At 42.2% G+C, this 23,472-nt stretch overlaps 1 protein-coding gene across 1 annotated transcript in view; it reads left to right on the forward strand.

Moving 5' to 3' along the window:
• Positions 1-23,472, forward strand: part of srbd1 (S1 RNA binding domain 1) — a 111,144-nt gene that overhangs the window by 49,886 nt on the left and 37,786 nt on the right. Inside the window, exons 15-16 of the mRNA XM_062519944.1 lie at positions 2,935-3,026; positions 8,879-8,961. Coding sequence (XP_062375928.1) covers positions 2,935-3,026; positions 8,879-8,961 — 175 coding nt within the window. The remainder of the gene's footprint in view (positions 1-2,934; positions 3,027-8,878; positions 8,962-23,472) is intronic.

Raw genomic sequence — 23,472 nt, forward strand, 5'->3', positions numbered from 1 at the left:
GTGTATATATATATATATATATATATATATATATATATTAACCTCCTTCAGTGGTCCCATGAGAAAAATGTTTGTTCTTTGCACATGACCAGAAGAGTTAAGCTGTTTGTATTTGATCAGCTTATTGCTTTTCTGTTCGTCTGACCTACTCTTACATATGGTTTACATCAACATCATGCATACACAGTTATTAGTTATTGACCAGCTCTCTGCTCAAAACAAGTATGTTTGTGACAAAACATTTATTAAGATTGCTTCAAAACATACATTGAGATTTCTAAACCAGTGGGATAGGATTGGAGAAGGATCATACCACAGCCGACAGCTCGCTATATTTGGGCAGAAATGTGCAGATTCCTCTCTCCACTCTGCAGTACATAGCAACTACCTCTAGGTGGCAGTGTTGTCCCATGTATCAGGCTTAAGAGTCTGAGGCAGATACTGCAGTTGACAAGGTCAGACACACACACACACACAGGCTCAGAATCAGGGATACAGTGTGTAAAAGATTCTCCATTGGTTGAAGACTGTGGGCCAGATGTACTAAGACAGCGCTAATACCGAGTTTTAGTATGCACAGAATGCGAACGCTGTGCTTTACTATATTGCGTGGAATCTACTAAGCTGTCACTTCATTACATTAACTGCGTTTAACACCGCCTGTCCCTGCCCCTGCCCCCTGTACAACGCCAATTGCGCGTGCATAGGTGAGCTACAAGCGCGGTTGAATATTGCAACATTAAAAATAATATAATAAAAAATAATCAAAGTTTAGCGATCTTACATGACACAAAGATGTCGAGCAGCGACAGACAGAGTAGGCCTAGTAGTTCTACTAATCCACTTAAAAAAAATACTTGAACTATTTACTGCATGTAGAGTAGGGCTATGACTTAATACTTAGTCTAACAGATTGAGAAGGGTTATGTCGTGAAAGACACAATACGATATTAGAGAGGCAAACGAAAGTTAAGGTTGCTTTTGACATAGTACAATGAAGAACACTGATGCTCTGAATACTGATTCAGCTGTCTCTAAAAGTTTTTCTAAGAGACGCAGTCAACCGCAATTTATATTACACCTGCTTTTAGCAGGCGGAAGTTTTTCAACGCAAAATAGACGTGCGCTGTTTTCATACATACTGCGGAATACGTAATCAATCGCTATTAGCACCTCATAGCACCTATTAGCGCAAATAGCCGTTCTCAGCTCCCACGGCAGGCAGTCTGCGCGTTTCCCTCATTGCGGCCTGTTAATACCGCTACGCCTGAAATGGGTGCAACACGTTAGAACATCTGGCCCTGTGTGTTTGTGTATGTCTGTGAGAGTGTGTGTCTAAACCTGCTTTAAATGCTGCGAAAGCAAAATGTGAAGTGTTTAAGAATTCAGATAATTCAAAAGATTGATATGTGCACCAGCAGATAAAGTACTAAAGTAAAACATTTATAGAGTAGATCCAACGTACTGTAGGCGTGAATAGGAAGTGTTTTAAGTGTGCTATCGTTTCACTAATTTCCATATCGCACACAGTGACTCAGGCTGGGGTAACAGGGCACACACACACACACACACACACACACATATGAATATATACACACAAATGATACATATGCACATATGACTCACAAACTGGTACACACAGAGGCACGGACATGCGCGTGCACACACACACACACACACACACACACACACACACACACACACACACACACACACTAAACTTTGGGTATTGATTACTTCTGGCACTTCCTCTCTGTGTGGTGTCCCCTTCCTCTCTCATCCCTCTCGTCTATTCATCTGCCCTCTCTCATCCCTCTCTTCTTCCTCTCATTTCTTCATCCACTCTCTCATCCCTCTCTCCTTCCCGTCATCTCTCTCATGCCCTCATTCTTTTCCCTCTTGATGGCCACTCGTCTTTTTTTAAATGCCCGGTCTTGGTTCACATTCACAGAGGGCTGAAGTGTGTGTGTGTGTCTGTGTGTGTGTGTGTGTTCATCTCTTTGAGTATGTCTTTGTCTGTGTGCGTGTGCGTGTGTGCGTGTGTGCGTGTGTGCGCGTGTGTGTGTGTGTGTTTGTTTCTTTATGTATGTCTCTCTTTTGGCCTGAGTGGCTATCTTTGTAAGTGTACTGTATGTTTCTGTGTGTGTGTGTGTGTGTGTGTGTGTGTGTGTGTGTGTGTGTGTGTGTGTGTGTGTGTGTGTGTGTGTGTGTGTGTGTGTGTGTGTGTGTGTGTGTGTGTGTGTGTGTGTGTGTGTGTGTGTGTGTGTGTGTGTGTGTGTGTGTGTGTGTGTGTGTGTGCGTGTGTGCGTGTGTGCGTGTGTGCTGTGCGCCCTTTGGCCATAAACACCCAATCATGATGCGGGGTGTGAGGGGGCTCTCCATGTGAGCCAGCTCCTCCATGGGTCACTCTGCAGGGCTCTCACCTCCTCTGTGTGTAACGTCTCTCTCTTACGTGTGTAACGTCTCTCTCACGTGTGTAATGTCTCTCTCTTACATGTGTAATGTCTCTGTCCTCTTACTCGGGTAACATCTCTCTCCTCTTACGTGTGTAACGTCTCTTTCTTACGTGTGTAACGTCTCTCTCTTACATGTGTAATGTCTCTGTCCTCTTACTCAGGTAACATATCTCTCCTTTGATGTGTGTAACATCTCTCTCCTCTTACGTGTGTAACGTCTCTTTCTTACGTGTGTAACATCTCTCTCCTCTTGCATATATAATGTCTCTCTCTCTTACGCGGGTAACATCTTTCTCCTCTTACGTGTGTAACTTCTCTCTCCTTTGACGTGTGTAACGTCTCTCTCTTACGTCTGTAACGTCTCTCACACACACACACACACACACACACACACACACACACGTACACACTGACACACACACACACACACACACACACTCTCTCTCACAGTCTGTTGTTTCTCTCATCTCTCCCTCAGTATCACAGATGAGGCGGGAGCATCCATCTACAGTGTGAGTGCTGAGGCAGTGAAGGAGATGCCAGACCTGGACCCCAACATCAGGAGTGCAGGTAACCTTACCATAGCTACCCACACACTTTCCCAACATCAGGAGTGCAGGTAACCTTACCATGGCTACCCACACACTTTCCCAACATCAGGAGTGCAGGTAACCTTACCATGGCTACCCACACACTTTCCCAACATCAGGAGTGCAGGTAACCTTACCATGGCTACCCACACACTTTCCCAACATCAGGAGTGCAGGTAACCTTACCATGGCTACCCACACACTTTCCCAACATCAGGAGTGCAGGTAACGTTACATGGCTACCCACACACTTTCCCAACATCAGGAGTGCAGGTAACCTTACCATGGCTACCCACTACCCACACACTTTCCCAACATCAGGAGTGCAGGTAACCTTACCATGGCTACCCACTACCCACACACTTTCCCAACATCAGGAGTGCAGGTAACGTTACCATGAATACCCACACATTATTTAGGGGTTCATGGGAACGGGGTACCAACAGTAGTAAAACGTAAGCAGGATGTGTTGTGGTTAGAACGTGAAGTGCGAGAGTTAGAGAAGTGTGTGTTATGTTAGTGAATGCGGAGAACTGTTTTATGAAGCATCTCCATGTTAAACGAAAAGAAGCCTATTAAACTGGTATTCCGAGACATCAAGCCTCTTAATTGTTTCATCACCAATATACCAGTAGGATAACCCGTGTTTGAACGATTACCTCGCAAGCTGCCGGCAAGTGAAGTTAAAAGTGATAAGATAACGGGCCGACCGGCAAGGTAACAAAATGTTCATCCGACCATAAACGAAACCAGCACCGGAGATGACCAGTGAGCGTTGCAATCGCTAGCCTACATGTTCAAATAGGACCTACGTCGGATGGCATAATGCCCTGTAAAATAAAGTTTACAACTTGTTGTAAGCAACTTATTTCTTGATAAAAGTATTTTTTTTTTTTTTTAAGATTATTTTTCTGGGCTTTTTATGCCTTTAATTGGACAGGACAGTAGAGATGACAGGAAACGAGCGGGAGAGAGAGTAGGGGTGGGATCCGGAAAGGACCACGGGGCGGGAATCGAATCGGGAATCGGGCCAGGTATTTTTTTTTAATAACATCGTTAATATCAATTGTGTGCATGTTGGACATGTGGGAGTGATGGGTGGGGGCAAATGTTTACACGGCACTGAATGCCATGTGACGTCATGATTTAGCAAATAATCGATTAATTCTTCAATAACATTATGATTAGTCGAACATGAAAATTAATCTAAAGTCCCAACCCTAGTGTGTGTGTGTGTGTGTGTGTGTGTGTGTGTGTGTGTGTGTGTGTGTGTGTGTGTGTGTGTGTGTGTGTGTGTGTGTGTGTGTGTGTGTGTGTGTGTGTGTGTGTGTGTGTGTGTGTGTGTGTGTGTGTGTGTGTGTGCGCGCACAAATGTCAATTCCTGTGCACATTGAAGAGAGAAAGCAAACAGAGTGAGGGTGAGCTGCAGCCCTCTGGTGTTGTGCTTGTCTGGCCACTCGAGCTGTCTGGGCATCCCTCTCCTCCAGACTCCAGTCTCTCTCCACTTCTCCTGCTCCTGCTCCTGCTCCTTCCCCTGCTCCTGCTCCTGCTCCTGCTCCTGCTCCTGCTCCTGCTCTGCCCTTTCAGTCTGTCCAGACGCCTCTCTCTCATCCTCCTCTGTCATCCTGTCCACTCTCCTCACTTCTTACACTCATCTGGCTGTCTGTCTGTTTGTCTGCTCTTGTTCAGCTTCTCTTCAGCGCCACACACACACACACACACACACACACACACACACATACACACACACACACACTCCGCACTGCACTGGCCTTCACTAGATCACAAGTCGCTGTTGTTTTAAGGTCAGTAACTTCAACCAGACATCAGTCTCCTTTAGAAATGGCCCTCCAGCTCCTCTGCTGTGCTGTCTGTGGTCACTCAAATACCAGCTACCGAACGGCATTAAAGTAGTACTGACAAGAACCACTATCCCTGTGTGTGTGTGTGTGTGTGTGTGTCTGTGTGTCTGTGTGTCTGTGTGTCTGTGTGTCTGTGTGTCTGTGTCTCTGTATCTGTCTGTGTCTGTGTGTGTGTGTGTGTGTGTGTGTGTGTGTGTGTGTGTGTGTGTGTGTGTGCGCGTGTGTGTGTCTGTGTCTATCTGTGTGTGTATGTGTGTGTGCCTGTGTGTGTGTGTGTGCGTGCACGTGATGCTAAATGGGTAAATGTGCTCTCTATTGAGTATGTGTGAATTGTTTTTGGGTTGTCATGTCTGTTGTAGTCATCAGATTTCTAGTGAAATTGGACTATGAAATCGGTCTATGTCCAGCTTTTTTCCTCTTTTTTTCCCCTTGTCGTGGCGAGACCACACAAGCTCTTGCGTCCTCCACGCCTCCTCTTCGAACCGTCGGGCCGCGGGCTCCCCAAGCGCAAGAGCATACTGCCTGAAAACGGCCCGGAAAAGTCTGGAAAGGGCTCAAAAGCGCTCAAAAACAGGATCTGAGAATCATTCCAGACTTCCTCTATAAAAACAATAAATCAGGATAGAGAGGCTCCATAAATTTCCCTGCTGGTCAAACAAGAGCACGCCGAGAGACACACACCGCATCTAGCCATAGCAAAGAGGCATGAGAAATTGAAGTGTTTCTTTTTGTCTGTGTAACTGTGTGTGTGAATGTGTGTGTGTCCATGTGTCCTTTGGGTACAGGAAGTGTTTTTTTGTTTTGTTTTTTTGTTCCCTATAGTTTGCTGAAAGAGGTTAGTGTTTGACAGATTTAAGCTGTAGTGTGATTGCGCGGTGATATATTTGTGGCTTCCTTTCTTGTGTTCAGAGAAATAATAATAATAGTAATAATAATAATAAATATCTAAAACAGATCAAGTCAGATGAAGCCCAGTGCGTGTCGCTGCAGCTGCCCTTAGGACCCAGGTGCAGGCTGTTGGTGTGGCTGCCTGTGTGCTGCTCTGTGGGTGCGCTCCCTGCTGCTGGAGGAGGGTTAGTGCACTCTACAGCACTCAGGAGTCACAGGGGAGACACATTACACACAGACTGGCTCAACCCAGTCCCATCTGCCGGCCATTGGATTTCGCCCTGCAATGCATACTTGCACATTGTCGCTCCTGCTTCCTGCCCACGTTTGCTGGAACCAATCACAAACTGGCTTATTCACCAGGCGCACCCGGATCGTCAGTCTGATTGGTTGAAGGACTATCCTAAAGCGTACAGAGTCATTTGAACTATGCCCATTGATCACGCCTCTTGAGCAGTAGAGATAAAGCGCAGACTCCCCACACTAATGTTCAATCTCAAAAGATTGAGCTTGGTCTGGTGATATCCAGCCTAGATTGCACACTGATGCTCAACATGATGTCCACCAACAGCGTCTGGTCAAGCACACATTCTCCATCAACGAGAGGTCAGTGTGTTTGAGCTAGAGAAGAACAGAGGAGCTTGTGCAGCTCTGCTCCTGGGGTCTTCAGATGGGCTCCATAGACGGGGAGGCTTTGGGGAAGCCCCAGTGCTGGTTCCTGGTGAAATTAATCATGCTAAATTGTAATTGCAGATGCTCCTCGAGCTCCTGTCTTAGTTTAGTTCCAGCACGCTCAGCGGCCTCAGAGTGGCAGCCAAGGGGCCTGCCTGGTAAAAGCACCGCCGCAAAGATGACAAATCTTCGCAGATCTAAACAGCAAAGGCAGCAGCAGGAATAAAAGCTCATTTTATTTATGTATCTATGTCCCAGGCCCAGAGGGGCCTTTCCGGGATCCAGTGGCGTCAATAGTGGAGCACTGAGCACGTGGGAAGAACACGCAGTGTAAACACAAACATCCCTCTGCGTCCGTGCTGCCCAGTGGCACGGCTCTCCTCACAGATGCCCGCCAGGGACACTCCTCCGGCTAGTAGTGGGCTGGCGGCCGTCAGGAAAATGCCAGTGAAGAGATAGACTTGTGAAGGTGTTTTAGAATATGAATGTATTTATTTATTTATTTTGGAGTGGGGGGTGGGGGGGGTTAGTAAATATTGAATACAGTGAAAACAGGTGGTTGCCGTCCCCTCCATTCTTTCTTTCTTTCTTTCTCTCTTTCTTTCTTTCTCTCTTTCTCTCTCTCTCTCTCTCTCTCTCTCTCTCTCTCTCTCTCTCTCTCTCTGTGTGCATCCCAGGCAATGGTGTGTGTGTGTGGGAAGCTGCTGTCTGTAATAACACTTGGTCAAGGATGATGTTTCAGCTCCGGCAGCCTCTGACTCAGTGAAGGCCAGTTTAGAGTTTAGGCGAGAGGTGTCGCTTGATAACATAGGACGTTATAAAGAGACTATATTTGTGTCTGCTAGGCTGTTAGCTTGTTGCGTAAAAGATACATTTGAAACATCATCACATACTCTGATTGGATATCATATCATCTCAAAGTTCTACTGGAGTTTGAGTTCTATTGTGTGTTGCCATGGTCGCGGTGTTTTTGTTTTGCGGTGATGTAATGTCCGGTGATGTAATGTCCAAGTTGTTGTATCCAGTCCAGTATAGAAAACAGTAGTTGCTCAGCTTTAAGCACAGCTGTGGATTGTTCATTTATGTACATTTGGACAAAAAGTCTTACTGTACATACTGTACAATTAAAAGATGTATGTAAGGTTGGGTGAGTAAGTGTTTTTTTTTGGTTTTTTTCCGCTTTGTCGTGTGTGTGTGTGTGTGTGTGTGTGTGTGAAACGTGTGTGTGTGTGTGTGTGTGAAACATGTGTGTGTGTGACGAGCCTCCCCCTCTCTCTTATGGGCCTTGTTGGTCCTGCCCTCTTCTGAAGAGGTCCTTTAAAGAGTCCAGAGAGAGGAGAGGCTTTAAATCAGGAGTCTGGTCCCCTCGCCACCTCCCCTGTGTGTGTGTGTGTGTGTGTGTGTGTGTGTGTGTGTGTGTGTGTGTGTGTGTGTGTGTGTGTGTGTGAACCTCTAGTTTTCTATGGTGCTGGGTTTACAGTGTGTTGATTTTACTGGAGTTTTATCTACAGAGCCTGCTGGCAGGTTGTGTGTGTGTATGTGTGTGTGTTTGTCCATGAGCTCTTTTAAGTGTGGAAAATGTCAAATGTACCCATTTGTGGGTCGATGGCATTTATAGCTTCTGTATAAAAAGCTTGTGTTTGCTTTCTCTGCTTAGACATTGTATTGCATACACGTGAACAATCTTGATTATTTGTGTGTGTTGATATTGTTTGTGCGTGCACTGCACATATACGTTAGTTTGTGTGTATTTCTGTGTGTTGATATTGAGAACGTGTGTATGTGTGTCATCTCTACATGTTAAATGTGTCAATGCAGTGTGTGCATGCATGCATATGGATGCATGGTTATGTTGTGTGTGTGTGTGTGTGTGTGTGTGTGTGTGTGTGTGTGTGTGTGTGTGTACTTGTTAGAGTGTGGGCCTGTGTGTGTGTGCACATGTGTTACTGTGTGTCCTCCGTACGTGTGTGTGTGTGTGTGTGTGTGTGTGTGTGTGTGTGTGTGTGTGGAACCCAGATGCAGGTGCTCAAAGTTGTAATTGTTTGGGGACTCATTTGCATAATGAATTAACAAATATTTTTATATTGGCTGGACAGGAGGGGCTTGCCTCAAGGCAGCACCAACCTCCCATTTAATCTAATATGCACTCTGTGTGTGTGTGTGTTTGTGTGTGTGTGTGTGTGTGTGTTTGTGTGTTTGTGTGTGTGTGTGTGTGTGTGTGTGTGTGTGTGTGTGTGTGTGTGTGTGTGTGTGTGTGTGTGTTTGTCTGCTGTATTTATTAAGTAATTTAAGTGATTGCAATCTTTGAATAAGCGGTCTGTCTCTTGCGTCTATGTGTATGTACTATACGTGTCCATATGTATTCCTGTGTTTTACACTTGTGTGTGTGTGTGTGTGTGTGTGTTCCCAGTGTCCATTGGGCGGCGGGTGCAGGACCCTCTGGCAGAGCTGGTGAAAATCGACCCCAAACACATTGGCATCGGAACCTACCAGGTGGGTCACATGACTGACGCCATAACCAATGAAAGAGCGAGAGCGGGGGATATTTTCACACCATGTAAAATGTTGACTGACTGTCCTGTTAGTGTTTACTCTGCAGACACTGTCTGTGGTAGGCTCAGGTGTTCTGCTGACCTAATATATGGCCTATGGCCTGCAGGACAGATAGAATGCCATTAGTATAGTGTAGTTGCATTTTAAACTCTGAGCGGCTCCAGTCTTGAAGCTGATTGAAGCTGATCTGACCTAATGAAGGTCCCCATGAAGGAAACTCTGAGATGGACTAGAAGAGTCATAACGAGTCTGTAAAGGCATAAGGCATAAGGTTGAAGTATGCGTTGAACAATGTACCATATACCTTCTATTGAATTAGTAACGTTGAAGTATGCATAAAACAACACACCATATACTGTAGCTCTTGTTGAATGATTTATTTGACAGTGTGATGTTTCAAGCTTGGATGCTGGACTTTCTGGATATCTGGATGTCTGAAGAAGATCCTCCATTCTCGAAAGATCACACTGGCAAATTAATAATTGAATGGGAGCTGTATGGTGTGCAGTTCATCCTATACTTGAGCCTGACTCTTAGACAGACAGACAGACAGACAGACAGAAAGAGACAGACAGACAGACAGAAAGAGACAGACAGAAAGAGACAGACAGAAAGAGACAGAGGGACAGACAGACAGACAGACAGAAAGAGACACACACAGGTTGGTTAAGTGAAGGTCAGTAGAGGAGAGGGGAAAGAGAACTTTCATGCAGAATTCGATGGCGATGGCGATCTCTTGTCATAGTTCAATCAAAAGCACCCAATAATGCAGGCAGGGCAGAGTTGGGGCTGTTTTTTTTGCCTATTCAGAAAAGAATCGTGACACTTTGGATGCACTTAAACAGCAGTCCCAAGAACTCCCTCCACTTTGAAGCACTGAAACCCCAGGAGCTGAGACCTGAAAAGAGTTCCCTAAGCCTCAATAACATCAACTAATACAAATCAGGCTCAGTCCAGTTATGTTTCCCAAACATCAATCAACAAAATAATGAATCAAGCAAAAGTGGAATATTTAGAATATTATACAAACCAAATTGCCAACCAAAGTAGAATGAATACCTATCTGATCCTAAAAAGAGAATATGAACTGGCAGAGTATCTCATCTCTGTCGGAGAGGAAAGTCCAGACCAATACAGGCTCAGTGACCACAATTCAGCAACAGAAACAGGCAGACACAGGAAAATCTGGCTGCCAAAAGAACAAAGAATATGCGGCCAGTGTCAGGCAGAGATGGTTGAGACAGAGGTGCACTTCTTTCTTCGCTGTGAAAAATACAAAAAATGGAAGACGGACATTCTTCCCCAAATTCCAAATAGGTATCCCACACTTTCACGATTGTGACAACAATAGAACAAATGGCTGTATGTCTTGGTGAAGGGCCCTCTTGCCCTGTTATTGCTCCTGTGCTTTACTGCGGTTCACTCTAGCTCTTTCATGTCCTCTCCACACCAATGTACCCACTCCTCCTTCTGTAGTTTCTGTTTTTGTTTTTCTCTTATGGTCTTATGTTCTTGTATGTTTCGTTGTCTGTAACAATAGCTTTAGCAACACTGTTCCCATACAGTCATGCTAATAAAACAGCGTTGAATTTGAATTTGAATTCAGACAGACAGACAGACAGACAGACAGACAAACAGACAGACAGACAGACAGACAGACAGGTTGGTTATGTGAAGGTGGGGGAGAGACAGAGATAGACAGACAAAGTGAGACAGACAGAGAGAGACAGGCAGAGAGTGAGACAGACAGACAGACAGACAGACAGACAGATAGAGCGCGTGGCTATGTGGATGCCAGTAGGGGAGGATGCCCCCTCTACTAATTCATCTCTCCCAGAATTAGACCAATCACACCCCAACAGTCACATGGTGTGTGTGTTGGGGGTTATGTAAGGTCAGCCTTCATCAATCAACTTCTGATGCTGTTTTTTATTTGCATATTCTCTCTCTCTCCCACTACCCTTCCCTCTACCCCTCTCTCTCCCGCCATCTCTCTCTCTCTCTCTCTCTCCGTCTCTCTCTCTCTCTCTCACACACACACACACACACACACAACACACACTCCTTCTCCTTTCATATTCCCCCTCTCTCTCCCTCCCTCTACTCCTCACTCCTCCCCTCCCTCTCTGAGTGTATGAGTTGTTCTCTAAAGCATTAGTCTCAACTCTGGGGGACCCCCGTGTGAAAATAAATGCAGATTAGGTTGCTGGAGAAACAGTTTATTGCTTCTGCGAGACTGGCAAATGGCTTGGAGCTGCAAGAAACCAGAAGGTGTGTGTGTGTGTGTGTGTGTGTGTGTGTGTGTGTGTGTGTGTGTGTGTGTGTGTGTGTGTGTGTGTGTGTGTGTGTGTGTGTGTGTGTGTGTGTGTGTGTGTGTGTGTGTGTGTGTGTGTGTGTGTGTGTGTGTGTGTGTGTGTGTGTGTGTGTGTGTGTGTGTGTGTTTGCCTATGTCAGCTCCCAGCCATTTGAACATTCTCCACGTCAAGCAAAACAAATAGAGCAGCAGTTTTCATCTGAAGATTCTGATTTCTCTCTCTGTGCACTACACAGAACCACTACACAGCCAAGTGGCTGGAGAAGTCTCAGCTCAGCACTTGAGGACTACATCTCACACTTGTTTGACTCATTAAAAAAGTGATTGGCACTCTTGGCGGTTAATATGGTTTTGTTTTCTATTAACTTGCATAAAACACTATCCTGTGGCTTATACAGTACACAAAACTAATACACAGGACATTACTGTAGGCGTTTGTCAGCCATCTTGTCTAATTGAGCAGAGCATTAGTCAAGAGGACCCTTTAAAACGAGGGTGAATGAAAGAGGTTCCATGACCTCTCTGAATATGCCTCTGTGTCATTCCGGGCTCCTACACACACACACACACACACACACACACACACACACACACACACACACACACACACACACACACTCACAGTCAAGAGGACCCTTTAAAACGAGGGCGCTCTTTAGCAGGCTGAATGAAAGAGGTTCCATGACCTCTCTGAATATGCCTCTGTGTCATTCCGGGCTCCTTGATAACTTTTTAAAATCTCCCTGGTCATCACTATCTAAGATAGCCAGACATATCGCTTACCACCATGCCCAAGCGTTCCACTGGGAGTGTGTGGGTGTGTGTGTGCGTGTGTGTGTGTGTGTGTGTGTCTGTGTCTGTGTATGTGTATGTGTGTGCGTGTGTGAGAGTTTGTGAGAGCCATATAGAGTTGCAGCTAAAACACACATGGCGAAATGAGAAGGCTGTGTGCCGTGATCGGTCACTCTGAAGTAAGTGTGTGTGTGTGTGTGTGTGTGTATTTGTGTGTGGGTGGATGTAAAAATAGACTAGTGAGGTGGAATTGAAGCACAGTGAAGTATTGATACATCCATCGCCAAAACTTTCAAACAAGCTGAGTAATGGCAATAAACCGCTCACACACACACATACACAGTTTGCACTGACATTGATTCACACACACACACACACACACACACACACACACACACACACACACACACACACATTCACGGCCTCTTGACATTGACAAATACATAAACACACACACACCGAGTAAAGACATTTGCCACTCAGCATTCACAGAAATTCCCTGATGCTGCTCCACAGTTGTAAACACACTTGTACTCAAATATACAATACACATGTACAAATACACAGACTCATACATGTGCACTGTGTGGATCGACACATGGTGGATGAATCTTTGCCATACATCCCACCTCCCTACACATACACACACACACACACACACACACACATTATGATTTTATGGCTTTGTATGGTCTCTGGGTCTGTGTGTCTTTCTGTCTGTCTGTCTGTCTGTCTGTCTGTCTGTCATTTTTGTGTGAGTCTGAGTGTGTCTGTGTCTGCAGTGTGTGTGTGTGTGAGTTTGAGTGTGTCTGACTGCCGTGTGTGTGTGTGTGTGTGTGTGTGTGTTTGTGTGTGTGTGTGTGTGTGTGTGTGTGTGTGTGTGTGTGTGTGTGTGTGTGTGTGTGTGTGTGTGTGTGTGTGTGTGTGTGTGAGTCTGTGTCTGTCGTGTGTGTGTGTGTCTGCCGTGTGTGTGTGTGTTTGTGTGTGAGCATGTCGTCTGCTGTGCAGTCTTCTCTGCTCTGAGCCTTCTGTCAGTCTCTGTAACCCAAAGCAGATGTTCTCTCTGGCCTCTCAACCAGTACCAGCCCAGTGGCCATCCCATGGGTTCTCTCTCTCTCTCTCTCTCAGATTTAGATTCAGATTCAGATTCAGATTCAGATTGCTTTATTGGCATGACAATGGTACTCATATTGCCAAAGCAGGCAGACAAAACAGAAAATAGTACAATACCATTACAATTCATAAAATAAATAAAATACAAATATGTGTGTGTGGTGTGATGGGGGGGGGGGGTGTATATGGGTTTCTGTGTGTGTGTATGTGTGTGTTTGTGTGTGTGTGTGTGTGTGTGTGTGTGTGCGCGCCTGTGTTTGTGTCAGTGTGCGTGCACATGTGTGTCTTGTTAAGTCACTCACTGTCCCTCAGGTTGTGGCATGTTGAAACATATTGGGCTGCAAGGTTTGTCTTGTCTCCTTCGCCCAATAGTATTATTAATTTTGATGTATAATTTAGCTCATTAAAAGGAGGAATTTCTAGATTGAATTTATCAAAGAAATTATCTCTGATTTGAGATAAAGATATACAGTACACTGTAGGAGGAAGTGCAACTCTGTCTCTACCTCATCTGTCGAACAGTGACCACATATTCTCTCTTCTTGTGGTTGCCATGATTTTTTATGTCTTCCTTTTTCGATTGCCAATTTGTGGTCACTTAGCCTGTACTTGGTTAGGGTCAGTCTCTGTTTTCTATCTCTGACAGTAGAGAGATATTCTGCTAATTTATATTCTCTGTCTAGGGCCAGATAACATTGTAATCTGCTCTGATGTTTGGTTTCTTTTTTCCAATATTCCAAATAGTTGTCTTTACATTGCTTTAGAATTTGGTTAACTCTGATTGGTTTTTGGAAAACAGTGTTGTTGTGAGACTGGTCAGGTTGTGTTTTGGGTGGGGGGGTTAGTAACAACTGATGCAGGGAACTTTTTTCTGGGCTCAGCTCTTGGGTTTGCAGGGCTTTATAATGGAGGGTGTCTGGGGGCTGGATTTAAGGTGATTAAGGAATTTTAGTGCTCTCTTATTGGTGTTAATTATTAGTGGGTATCTACCTAATTCTGCTCTTCAGGAATTGTTTGGTGTTTTTCTCTGCGCCTGTAGATTATATCTGCAGAATTCTGTTTGTAAAGCCTCTATGGTGTGTTTTTCCCAGTGTGCATAGCTATGATGACTGAGTGGACCCCATACTTCACTACCATACAGCGCAATGGGCAGGATGACACTATCGAATATTTTAAGCCAGATTTTAATTGGAATTTGTAGGTTAAAAAATGTTCTTCTAATTGCATGTAGGGCTCTTTTAGCTTTTTCATTTAGTGCATTCACTGCCATATGAAAGCTTCCTGAAGATGTTATTGTGATGCCCAGGTAGGTGTAGCTCATGCTGTATGGAATTATAATGTTGTTTATTAGAAAGTTATATTTATTTTCTTGGCATTTGGCACGTTTTTGGAAGATCATTATATTTGTTTTCTTTAGATTGACATCAAGGGCCCAAGTCCTACAGTACTGTTCAACTATGTCAAGTTGCAGCTGTAGTCCTTCTTTGGTTGCAGACAGTAGGACCAAGTCATCGGCAAAAAGCAGACACTTAACATCTTTAGAGGCCGGGAGAGGGACAATTCTCCAACTGAATTGCTAATTCATTTATATAGAGATTAAATAATGTAGGGCTTAAACTACAGCCCTGCCGTACACCTCTTTTATGGGTGAAATATTCTGTTTGTTTATCTCCAATTTTGACAGCACACTTGGTGTTTAGGTACATATATTTAATTAAGTCGTATACTTTGCCCCCCATCCCATAATTTAGCATTTGATAATAGAGTCCCTCTTGCCAAATGGAATCGAAAGCCTTCTTAAAATCAATGACACAGGCAAATATTTTTTTTTTGTTTGTTTGGTTTACGTGTTTGTTAATTAATGTGTGGAGTGTATATACTGTATATGATCTGTGGTGCGGTATTTTGGTAGAAAGCCAATTTGGGTTTTACTTAAGATAGCTCTCTCCTCTCGGCATCCTCTTTGATTTTGGCCGACTGAGCACGAAGCACACTGTTTTCCTGTTTCAACTGAGCACGAAGCACACTGTTTTCCTGTTTCAACTGAGCACGAAGCACACTGTTTTCCTGTTTCAACTGAGCACGAAGCACACTGTTTTCCTGTTTCAACTGAGCACGAAGCACACTGTTTTCCTGTTTCAGGGCCTCCAGACTCCCATTAAGACTTGATTTCAAGGCTTTGCTCTCTTCCTTGAGATGTTGAAATGCCTCTACATGTACATTTCTTTTGAGGTCTGAGACCAATGATTGGTTGTCTTCCTTTAGTTGCTGGAAACCCATTTTAAGCTCCTGCAAGGTGTTGTCTGGTGGATCAGATAATCTCGACTGGGTCTGCTCTTTGAATTCGGCAAAGTCCATCTCGAGCAGGGCCATTTTCTCCTTCAGTAGGTTGGTGAGACTGATAGGCGTTGGAGGGGCAGACATACACAAGGTGTAGACATTCTCTGATGGACTGTCATTTTCATCTTTATCAGCGGGGATACTGGACCTCTTGGTGTTCACCTCATCTTTCAACAAGGTAAACACCTCTTCAAAGGACTCCAGGTTCTCTTCACCCCCTTGGATCATCACTTTTCCTTTGGTGTAATACGTGATGGTGAGCAGAGGGTCATCCTTGTCAAGGTGCTCATCTTTTCAGATCTTCAGTCTACAATACCTCCTGAGCCAATGCCCTCGCTGGATACATGTGCATAGTGACTGCATAGGGTATCCTTCCAGGTGTAGATTGATTCAGTGAAGAAGATCAGGTTGTTCTTTTATCTTCCCTGTCTTTGCTGAACATAATCTGTGAATAGGACCTCTGGATTTTCCTTCAATGTCTTTTCCTTGTGTTTTTCTCTGGCTGCCCCAGCTTTACATGTAGTAGGGTACTCGACCTCTCTGGTCTTTCGTTTGGTACCTGTGCTCCACTTTTCCGCTTGTTGGACAGTCTTCATGGTCAGCAATGTTTTGAAAAGCAGAGGGTCTTCCTTCTTTTAGTTGTTTTTTGTTGATGTCGTAGTTGTTGTTTAGTTGTGTTGCTATTTTCCAGTTAGCTTCCTTAGTTTTTGCATTGGAATGTTCGCAAAAATGACACTTGGTGGCTGCAGATGATGGCTAAGTTGCTGTTTTGATTTGAGAAATATATCAAAAAATGATTTCCTTTTCAGTTTTTCTTCTTAGTTCTTGCTACCTTCTCTTCGGGGTCACTTTTGAAGATTTGTTGATGGTTATTTTTCAAAAATGTCCAGCTTTTTTGGTCCAATTTTGAGGTGTTTTCAGGAGCTCATTTTTTCTGCTGCTACTACCGGAATTTAGAATTTAGAACTCTCTCTCTCGCTCTCACTCAAATTCAAATTTCAAATTCAAATTCAAAAAAGCTTTATTGACATGACAAGAGCACTTGTGTTGTCAAAGCAGACATGTGACAATACAACAGATACAATATCTGTTTTGAGAAAAACAAAAGAAGAAATCTTATCAAATCAAATCAAAATAGAAAGAAAACTTATAATGATGATAAGCTAGCATGCTAGCTGAAGGAAAGAAAACTTATATTTCTTACATCTAAATAAAAAGGAAACTTATTTTAAACCTATACATAAAAAAATAGTAATAATAATAAAAAAAGAAAATCAAACATTTACCAGAGAGATGAAACTTAACATAAACTTAAGTACTAAATTGAGTATATGTCTTGGATACTCAAGTTCATAAGATAAAAAGGAAACTTAAGTAGAGAATTATTCTTAAGAATAAAAGTAAACTTAACTTAAACTTAACTTAAAATTTTCTCTTGTTTTATGGCATGTTGTTATGTAATCTGCAGCTAGGTTTGAATAATGTTCATCTTCTCCCAACAGTAAACATATTTTTATATTGAGGGGCAGGTTTACAAAGTTATTATTTTTTTTACTGAATTCCGCAAAGAACTGTTCTCTCACAGATGAATTAATGGAGCAATTTAAAAGGAAATGTTCCTCGTTTTCTATGTTGTTTATGCATAAGCTACAATATCTCTTGTCTCTAGGTACCCATGTTTTTTTATGTCTCCCTGTCTCTATATGGAGGTTGTGGTCACTTATTCTATATTTGGTAATAATTTTCCTTTTCTTTTGATCTTTAATATTCATTAAATATGGTGCTATACAGTAGCTCCTGTTTAGTGCTCTATATATTTCTAATTTAGGATTGTCTTTTATTTGTTCCTCCCAGAATTTGATAAAATGCGCCTGATTTGTCTTGTCAATATGTTTAAGTAGATATTTTGGTATCTGGCTTAGGTTCTTGATGTTATTTTTGTTTGCTATTTGAAATAGGGGATCATTTTGATGGATGAGTGATTTATTCTTAAATGCTTTGTAGTGAAAGGTGTTGATGTCACTTATTTTGAGGTGTAGCCAAAATTTAGAGGCTCTCTTGTCAATGTCGAGGACAAGGGGAAACCTTCCCAGTTCAGAGCGGCTGGCCAGGTTGGAGGATCTTCTGTGTATCCCTAGGATGTCTTTACAGATGTGCAGATGCAGAATTTCTGTAGGGCTTTGGTCCCACTTTGTATAGTCTAAGCTATATATTGGACCCCAAATTTCACTGCCATAAAGAGAAATGGGTTTGATTATGGAATCAAGAATTTTTAGCCAGAATTTAATTGGTGGGTTGTATTTGTGGAGTTGTTTTTTTATGAAGTAATATGTTCTTTGTGCCTTCTCTGCTAGGTTCTTTATTGCCATATTAAATTTTCCAGATGAAGTAATTGTAAGTCCTAAATAATTATAATGTGTTACTTGTGTTAAGGCAGTTTCTCCAATTGTGAAGCTGGTTTCTTGTCTAGGTACTCTTGCTTTCTTTTGAAACACCATTATTTTTGTTTTTTCAGTGTTAATAGGTAATGCCCAATTTTTACTATATGTGTCCAGGATGGTCAGACTATCTTGCAAGCCCTGTTTTGTTGGAGATAGAAGCACCATGTCATCTGCAAAAAGGAGACATTTTATGTCTGAGTGGTCTAGTACAAAACCAGGGCTTGTTGATTGTTGGATTACAATGGCTAACTCATTTATGAATATATTAAAGAGTATTGGGCTCAGACTGGAACCCTGCCGAACTCCCCTCCCTTGTTTAAAGAATTCTGTTCTGGAGTTGTTAATCTTGACACAGCATTTATTTTCCTTGTACATATCTTTGATTATAGAGTATACATTTCCAGTTATGCCACTCTCAATAATTTTCAGTAGCATGCCGTCATGCCAGATGGAATCAAAGGCCTTTTTAAAATCAACAAAACATGCATATATTTTTCCTTTACTTGTTTTTTGAACATATTGTTCTGTGAGTGAGTGGAGAGTATAAATATGGTCTGTAGTTCTAAATTCTGGGAGGAATCCAATCTGACTCTTACATAAAGTGTTATTGTTCTCTAAAAAAGTAAGTATTCTTGTCTTCAGTATATTACAGAATATATTGCCCAGAATGCTGGTAATGCAGATACCCCTATAGTTGCTTGGGTTCATTCTATCACCATTTTTATGCACTGGTGTTATAGATCCTTTGTTCCACACCAAAGGAAAGAATCCAGATGTCATGACCAGGTTGAACAGCTTGAGGATTGCTTTTTTTGCTAATACTGTACTATGTTTTAACATTTCTGCAGAGATGTTGTCATTTCCACAGGTTTTCCCGGTTTTCAGTGATTTTATTTTTTCGTTTAGTTCTGATATGGTTATTGGGTTGTCTAGATCACTTTGAAATGATAGAGATTGCTCCTTTTCCTTTAGTTTTTTGCGAATTTCCTTTTGTGCTTGGTTGTTTGGGTTTTCTTTGAACGTATAGAGTTCTTCGAAATGACGTTTCCAAGTATTTCCGTTTGTCAAAGATAATGAGCCTTTTTGTTTAGAGTTATCTATTTGATGCCATTTTTTCCAAAAAGAATTGGTGTCAATGGCTTCCTCAATCTGTTCAAGTTTATAGGTCATGAACTCTGCTTTCTTTGACCGCAAAAGTTTTTTGTATTGTTTCAAGTTTTCTAAGTACTGTGTGCGTATTTCTTGATTAGCAGGATCTCTGTGTTTCATATTTGAAAGAGTTCTAAGGACATGTTTTGCCCTAAAGCATTCTTTGTCAAACCATTTTTCTATTGAATATTTTTTCTTTCTTGGTGGTCTTCTTTCTTCTATGACACCTGACATACGGCCTATCTTAAAGAATATTTTTGTCAGCTCTTCTGTAGCTGTGTCAACACTGGCTCTTTCAGTGGTGAACTTTGAAAATAAAAAAGTAAATATCATGTTTTCGATCAATATGCTATTGGATGCTGATTCATATTTCTCTTTACTATCATTTTTCCATTTGTGTTTATATGGGATGGGGAATAATGTTTGGGCGTCATTTTGGATTTGCATCCTTTCAATGTTCAAGAGAATTTTAATTTGAGAGTGGTCTGACAAGGGAAGTTGTGGCATGACCATGAAAGCTTTTATTTTTCCATGTGGCATGTCTGTTATGCCATAGTCTATTACACTGTTCCCTAAATATGAGCAATATGTATAATTTCCTAAAAAGTCACCAGGGGTTCTACCATTTAAGATATGCAGTCCAAGATTTTTGCACAGGTTTAACAGTTGTTTTCCGCTTTTATTGGTTATGGCATCAAAACTTTCTCTCTTAGCAGGAAACTCTGTGTTTAAAATATTTCCGCCAAATATGTGATTGTCCCCCTCTGGATGTATGTAATCAAGCTCCCTCCCAGTTCTGGCATTAAAGTCACCACAGAGAAAAACTGACCCTTTTCCCTGGAATTGTAATATTTCATCGTGTATATTTTCAAATACCATTTCATCGTAATAGGGTGAATTTACAGGTGGCATGTATAAGGCACATAGGTATAAAGCTTGTTCATATTTCTCATATTCAGTGGTGTTTTTCATTATCTTTAGCCAGATGTGAGATTTCCCTTTTTTTACAGGTTGTATGTAATTTGTTAGACTCTCTTTATACCATATTATAATGCCCCCTGATACCCGGCCATGTTTCACTTTAGACTGTTTCATAGGGGGGATGATTACTTCCTTGTAGTTGCATGGACAGTCAGTTTTAAGGTCTTTGTTGGCCCATGTTTCAAGTAGAATAATTATGTCAATATTTTGGATTGAAAGTTGGAAATTAGGGTCGGATGTCTTTAAACCAAAAGTAGAGGAATATAATCCCTGTATATTCCAGCTAATAATATTTAATGGCATGCTAACATATATTTCTTTAGATGTTCTTACAAATGGAACTTAGCTTAAATATACTTAAAATACTTTTAGAGGGCTATTATGGCAAGTAATAGCTCAGTGGTGTTGTTCTAAGTGTTTAAATTTAAAGAAATGTAATTTGGTTTAAATATAGTTATGGTAAAAGCATAGAAAAGTTTGCAAAAAAAAAAAAAAAAAAAGTAAGTAATAATAATAATAAAAAAGTGGTAGTAAAATAAGATAAAATCAAAATGATATGAATAGAGAGATAGAAGAAGAAGACAATAAGGTTAAAGCAGTACATACTTAAGGCCTATGGAACTGGTCAGTCTAGTAATGTGGAGCAGATCAAGGCCAGCATATCCCTTATTTGACTTTGCTTGTCCTGTGGCTTTGTTTGTTTGGTTGCCACTGCTGCAAAACTCTCAAGGCTCTGTACAGTAGTCTCTGTTGTATAGCTGTGCTGGCTCAGAGCTGTACCCACATTTGTATCGGTGCCTTGACTGGGTGGGGGTGGGTTGAATGTTGGGGTTTCGACGTTACTTTTTTGATGAATTGTTCCATTTTGTCCTCTTCCAGTGCGGTCATAGGCTGTGTCTTTTATTGCCTTTGCTAGTATGCTGACTCCTTTTTTGTTCAGGTGTATGTGGTCATACAGGTGTTCAAGGCAGATATCGAGGTGTTTGACCAGATGAATGGCTGGAACTGGGGTACAAAGTTGCTGTAGATCCTTATTGATTTGATGTATTATCTGAGGAGGCTTATCTAGTCTGGGGAGAAGGGATGATACAATGATTTTGGCTGATGGTGCTGATGTGGCTGCATTCTTTGCCATCTCGCTAAGAGTCAGTGCAATGTCTATTTCTCCTGACATGAGGTCATTTGTACCGGTGTGAATGATGATATGAGTGGCATATTTAATTCTTTCATCCTCAAGCAGTTGTGGTATATGCATTATGGTCGGGCACCAGAGTTTCATCACTCTTTTTTGGGGGAATAGACGGTTCATGTTCAGGAATTTTCCATTTGAGTCACTAAGAAGGATAATTTCTGGATTGTCTTGGTTATGTTGAGGTCTTACTTGACCTGGGGCCTGCCTTTCTCTCTTTTGCCATGTGGTTTGTGAGGTCTGTTCAGGATTGTTTATGAGCTTCATTGAGGATGTCTTGGATGGTGTTGTGGTGTCCACCTTTGAAGGTTGTATGGTGCTGTTGTGAGGGATGACTGGGGAAGGAGAGGGGGTTGGTTCATGAATGTTATCCACAGGTGTGGGCAGGCTTTTCCCCCTTGGTGTTTGATAGTCCCTCTGGAGCTCCTCAGTTTGATTGAGGTGCTCGTCTCTGAGGCAACCCATCTCTGTCTGTAGGGCCAGACTGGTCTCTTTTAGGTCCCTCTGGAGCTCCTCAAGTTGTCTGGAGTGCTCGTCTCTGAGGCAACCCATCTCCGTCTGTAGGGCCAGACTGGTCTCTTTTAGGTCCCTCTGGAGCTCCTCAAGTTGTCTGGAGTGCTCGTCTCTGAGGCAACTCATCTGTGTTTGCAGAGCTAGACGGGTGTCATTCACGTCCCTCTGGAGTTCCCCCACCTGTATGAGGTTCTCGTCTCTGAGGCGACGTGTCTCTCTCTGCAAGGCTTGGTTGTTTTCTTCCAGTTCCCTCACTGTGCACCTTAGAGTTTGGATTTCCTTTTTCTGGGTGTTAATTAGGATGTTTAGTTCTTCACCATTCAGGTTGGTCTCTCTGAAGTCTACAAATTCCCTCTCTAGCTTGGCCAATGCATTCTTAAGGGATGTGATTTCTGTAGATGTGGGTGTTGCTGGAGCAGTTTTGACACTTGTCTTTGTGACCTCCTGGTCCAATTTTGAACAGTCATTTGTATCTTTGCTATTGTTGACTGTATTACGAAGAGAGCTGAAACTCTTCTCAAAGTATTCTAGGCTATTTTCTGAGCCCTGAATCATGACTGTGCCGTTGTTGTAAATATTGATGGTGAATTTGCCATTATTTGTGTCAATCTCATCAATTGTTATTTGTCTCCCTTTGCTTATGCCACCCTTTTTTACTTTTTTGTATGTGTGACACAGGGCTGTATGCCAAGCTCCTGGATTCTTGGTGAAGAATTTGAGGTCACATTTTACTTTAACTCCTTCTATGACTTTGTAGTCAGCAGTAAGAGTCTCTGGCATCTCCATTAATTTTTTCAGTTTATATTCTTTCTTTTCCTTCAGAGATTTTACATGTTCTGGCAGTTGAATCTCTAAAATGCTTGTCATAGTTTGACTATTCTTCATTGTTTTAAAAAAGTAAGTTGTTAGTTCCACTGTTTGAACATCCAAGAAAAAAAAAAAAAAATTACAGGTTCATTCTCATTCCAAGAGAAGGAGGGGAAAAAAATGAAATGTTTTTCTTGTCTGGTTAGGTAGGCTGTATTAGCTTTTCTTCATTAGGTTGTATATATATATGTTTTCTTCTGAATAGGTATTTCTTGCTCTCTTTTTTTTTACTGGTAGATCTAAGATTTTCTTCAGTTATCTTCAGTTAGCCTAGCTTATAATTAGCTTAAAGGCAGTTGATTGATTCTTCTTTGAACAATACAATGCAATGCGTTGCTATGGAGATAGCAGCTGCTAGTGTAGCAGTTTCAGTTACACTAGTAGAGAAATCAACTAATTCGTATTGTTTCCAAAGTTCTTACTTTTTTGTTTGTAGTTCTGTTCTGTCTCTGGGTGTTCCCCTACAGTTTTCCACCTTTTTCTTCTTTGATTTCTTGCTTTTTCCAAAAGAAAATCAAAGCTTTTTTTCCTGTTTTTCAGGAGCTTGGTTGTTTTGCTACTGCTGTAGAACTCCGGAACTTAGAACTCACTCACTCACACTTACATACACACACGCACACACAATCGCAATCTCTGACACACACACACACACACACACACAGAGCAGACACTCCAACACAATCATTCTCTGAGAGACACACGCACACACACACTCCCCAACCTGCCTGTCATTCTGCTCCTTTGTATTATAT

Source organism: Sardina pilchardus, chromosome 18, assembly GCF_963854185.1.
Source record: "Sardina pilchardus chromosome 18, fSarPil1.1, whole genome shotgun sequence".
Taxonomy (NCBI): Eukaryota; Metazoa; Chordata; class Actinopteri; order Clupeiformes; family Clupeidae; genus Sardina; species Sardina pilchardus.